Here is a 4381-nt window from a genome sequence, read left to right as displayed (position 1 = left end):
ATATATATATGTATATATTTTAAGCGTCCACACGCTGCTTCTGATGAAGTCTATGAGTCGGGCTGTTTCTGAGCTCTGATAGTTTAATGGAAAGATTTATATACCGACGGTATTATTTACTTTGGGAGGGGAGGTGGCAGTATAAGGGTATGCTAATTAGTGGGAGATTTTGGGGGGAAGGGGTGGAATATCAATTTTTATTGCATCACCTGTCAGGAGTGTCCAATCAGCGCTGGCTTTAGGGGAATTAATTGATGAAGGTGTCTCCGGACGAGCTCACTTCACTCTGTCATTTTATTTGTAGCGAAAGCAGCGGCGGGAATAGCAGCTGCATTTCTTTTCTCTTTCTCCCTTCACATTCCATTATCATAGTGCTCCAGTGGAGAAGGAGGGGAGAGAGGGGCCCAGGTACTGATCCGCATCGTGGACTGAGAGCAACACACTGGCAGATCAGAAACCGGATGGCTTTTTTCCCTCTTTTTCAAAAAAACGAAAACCAAAAAAAAAGCAAGACTCAAGTCAGTGTAATTTCATGGTTTTTTCTCCCTCCCCCCACAAATTTCGCCTAGAGTTCGGCACTCCCTTCTCCGGGAATAACAGTCTTTGTTATTTTATTAGCAGGATGCCTTGAGACCCACGCAGCATCTGGCGGAGGATTAACATACATACATGTGTATGTCTGCGTCACGTATATATTGGCTGCAAATGGTGGGGATCCTTTAGTGCCCGAGATGGGAGACCTGAAGTCAGGTTTTGAAGAGGTGGATGGCGTGAGGCTCGGCTACCTCATCATTAAGGGGAAACAAATGTTTGCCCTCTCCCAAGTCTTCACCGATCTGCTGAAAAACATCCCGAGGACGACCGTGCACAAGCGCATGGATCATCTCAAAGTGCAGAAGCATCACTGCGACCTGGAGGAGTTGCGGAAACTCAAGGCGATCAACAGCATCGCCTTCCACGCCGCCAAATGCACGCTCATCTCCCGGGAAGACGTGGAGGCGCTCTACACCTCCTGCAAGACCGAGCGCGTGCTGCGCACCAAGCGCCGCCGGGTCGCCCGGGCCCCGGCCAGCCCCGCCGCCCCGCCGCCGCCGCCCCCCGCCGCCGCCCGCCCGGGCCCGGGCCGGGACCCGCGGCAACTTTGGCGCGGCCTGAGCGGGGCGGCGCGGGCGCTGCCAATCAGCGCGCAGTCCCCGCGCCCCGCCGCCGCCGCCGCGCGCCTCCCGCCGGCGTTCTGCAAGCTCCCGGGCGCACCCGCTCCCGGCCCGCCGCGCTCGCCCGGCAAAGCCCAGCTCCACTACGACGCGGCGCCGCTGCAGGCCAGCTACGTCGCCTTCCACTCGGACCCTGCGTACTGGCGGAGCCTGCTGTGCGGCAAACACCCGGCCACCGCGGCCGCCGCCGCCGCTGCCACCGCCGCCGCTGCCGCCGCCGCCGCCGCCGCCGCCGCCGCCACCGCCTACTACCAGGCTTCGGCGGCCGGGCCCCCGCCCAAGGCGGCGGCGGGGGGCGCGGGCGGCCTGGGCCCGCGGGGCCGGCGCCGGCGCGGGCCCGCCAAGGACGGCCCGCTCGCACCCCACGCCGCGCGCCGCCTGCTGCTGCTGCCCCGGGCCTACCGAGCCAAGGCGGCAGCCGCAGCGGCGGCGGCGGCGGCGGCGGCGGCCGGGGCCACGTGCCTGGAGCGGTTCCACTTGGTCGGCGGCTTCTGCGCGCCCCCCCCAGCACCAGCACCACCACCATCACCACCACCATCACCACCACCACCACCACCACCACACGGCCCGGCCGCCGCCGCCCGCCCGCCGGCCGCAGCCCCAGACCGGCGGCTGCCCCGAGAGCTGCAGCAGCGACTCCGAGTCCAGCTCCTACTCGGACCACGCCGCCAACGACTCGGACTGCGGCTCCAGCGTGTCCAGCTCCAGCAACTCTGCGTCCTCGGAGGAAGAGGAAGAGGAGGAGGGCGAGGAGGAGGAGGAAGAGGAGGAGGAGGAGGAGGAGGGGGGCAGCGGGGCCTCGGACTCCAGCGAAGTCAGCTCGGAGGAGGAGGACTCGTCCTCGGAGTCGATCTCCAGCTCGGGCTCCAGCCGCGCGTCGGTGCAGAGCATCCGCTTCAGGCGCACCAGCTTCTGCCAGCCGCCCAGCGTGCAGGCGCAGGCCAACTTCTTGTACCACCTGGCCTCGGCCGCCGCGGCCACCAGACCCGCCGCCTGCGAGGACGCCGGCCTCCTGGCCGACCTCAAGGGCGGCGGCGTCAAAGCCGAGTCGCCCGGGGAGTGGGGTCTGCAGAGCTGGGCCCCCCGAGCGGCCCCCGGCTACTGCCCGGCCAGCCTGGGCGGTTGCTTCGCAGAGCTGAGGAACGATCGGGGAGCTGAGCTCGCCTTCCCACACTCGGAAATTTCCAGCACCGTCAGGAGGACTGCGCTGCCGAGAAGCTGCCCGGCGGAGGGGGCCTCTTCACCTAGCCCCAAGACAAACAATGCATTTCCACAACAAAGAGTGCTCCGAGAGGCTAGGAAATGCCTGCCTGCAACCCCGCTTGCTCTCCGTGCCGACCACACCGTCCTCGCTGCCAGGTTCCTCAAGAGTGATTCTTCTGGGGCAGCAGCAAATTCAGAGAAAGAGTCCAAAATCCCTCGTGGGACTGAATTTGCCACGGAGTTGCTGTCCTCGCAGACGGATCCTGGGGCGGCGGCTGCAGCCACCAAAGCGGAGAAGCCGTGCCCGGAGCCCGGCCACGAGGCGTTGCCATTTCTGCACAATATTAAAATCAAAGTAGAGGACAGCAGTGCTAACGAAGACTATGAACCTGACCTTATCGCGAATAAGCTAAAGTGCGAGTGCAGTGACGCGAAGGGGGACCTGTACGGCGTGCCGGAGAGTAAGGAGGAGGACGCCTTGCTGGCCACAGCCAAGGAAGGGTTCGCGTGCCCCGAGAAAGGGGCGCCTGCGCTCAGCCCCCTGGCGCGCTGTCAGGGCCTCTCCTGCACTTTAGGTCCTCCAAAGCCTGAGGACGGGGAATATAAATTTGGTGCCAGGGTGCGGAAAAACTACCGGACGCTGGTCCTGGGAAAGCGACCGGTGCTGCAGACACCTCCAGTCAAACCAAATCTGAAATCAGCTAGAAGCCCTCGTCCTACAGGTAAAACCGAGACACATGAAGGAACACTGGATGATTTTACAGTTATAAACCGACGCAAAAAGGTAGCCAGCAGTGTAGCATCGGCGGTGAAAAGGCCGTTTAATTTCATGGCAAATTTTCCCTGTCCACCATCACTCGTTATTGGGAAGAATGGGGATTTGTGGCCGGCGTATTCCTTAAACACCACCAAGGATTCCCACCCTCCGCACAGGGCCCACCCCATCTGGAAATGGCAGCTGGGCGGTTCTGCAATTCCTCTTCCACCTAGTCACAAATTCAGGAAATTCAATTCATGAAAATGTTTTGGAAGATATTTTCTTGAACCATATTACCTTCCTTTTGTTGTACACTGCACACGATGGTTTGTACAAGTCCATTAATATGTTACACCCCTTTTGGAGTCCTGGTTTGTCACATTTTGAAGACAGAAATCGGATTACTCTTTTTTTTTTCCCTCCCCCATTGCGGTTTTTTTTTTTTTTTTTTTTTGGTGGAGTAGGGTGGGGGCGGGGTGGGAGACGGCTTGGTTTACATTCCACAGACTACTTCAGGCTAAAGACTCGAGTAAAACTCAGTTATGACGGTAGAGCTGGAACACTTTACTGTTTCAATGCTAATAATGCACCGGGTACCTCAATTCAACTGCCACAAATAAATGTCAAAAGGTTGAATAATAAATATTACAATGAGCCATTAAGTTTATGCACTAGATTGCAGACCTAAAAGTGTAACTGTTAATTCAGTGAAAGTTTGGTAAGCTACAACGGCTACACAGTGAGGTAGCAAGAAGTTTCCATGAGCCCAAAATCTTCTCTTCGCGAGCTCTTTCTTGTGGGGTATCTTTTTTCTTTTTTACTCCCCTCATCCCCTTTCCAAGAGTAGTTGCACTTTTTTTTTTTTTTTTTTTTTTTTTTTTGGTAAAGGGTGTGATTTTACTTTTACAGCCACTCCTTACAATTGGAAAAGTCCTTTTTGGGTTCTCACCCAAAAGTTTTTAATAAGGTGACTCTTAACCATTGTCTTGCTTACCTTGTGGTCTGAACTGACTCCTCAAACTTGCAAAACAATTAAATGTTTCTCTTAATAGCAAGATGTTTTGTGGTCTAGCTCTTCATGGTAGCAAAGCAGCAAATGCAACCAAGAAAAGTAAGAGGAGGGATCATAGTGGAAGCATACCCAAACCGAAAAAAAGGACAGTTGTTTCAGGGCTTTTTGGTATCAGAACTCAGGCACTTGGATTTT

The 4381-nt window shown here is 57.0% G+C and overlaps 1 protein-coding gene across 1 annotated transcript; it reads left to right on the top strand.

Annotated features, from left to right (window-relative positions):
• Positions 1-627: 627 nt before the first annotated feature.
• SKIDA1 (SKI/DACH domain containing 1) lies at positions 628-3592 on the top strand. The gene is given in 2 exon segments (XM_037837373.1): positions 628-1730; positions 1732-3592. Coding segments are annotated over 2 exon segments (2703 nt in total). The 5' UTR covers positions 628-731; the 3' UTR covers positions 3436-3592.
• The last annotated feature ends 789 nt before the right edge of the window (positions 3593-4381 follow it).

The sequence above is a fragment of the Choloepus didactylus genome, chromosome 5 (genome assembly GCF_015220235.1).
Source record: "Choloepus didactylus isolate mChoDid1 chromosome 5, mChoDid1.pri, whole genome shotgun sequence".
Taxonomy (NCBI): Eukaryota; Metazoa; Chordata; class Mammalia; order Pilosa; family Megalonychidae; genus Choloepus; species Choloepus didactylus.
Note: the sequence above shows the minus strand (reverse complement) of the source record. Positions and strands in the feature narration are given on the sequence as shown.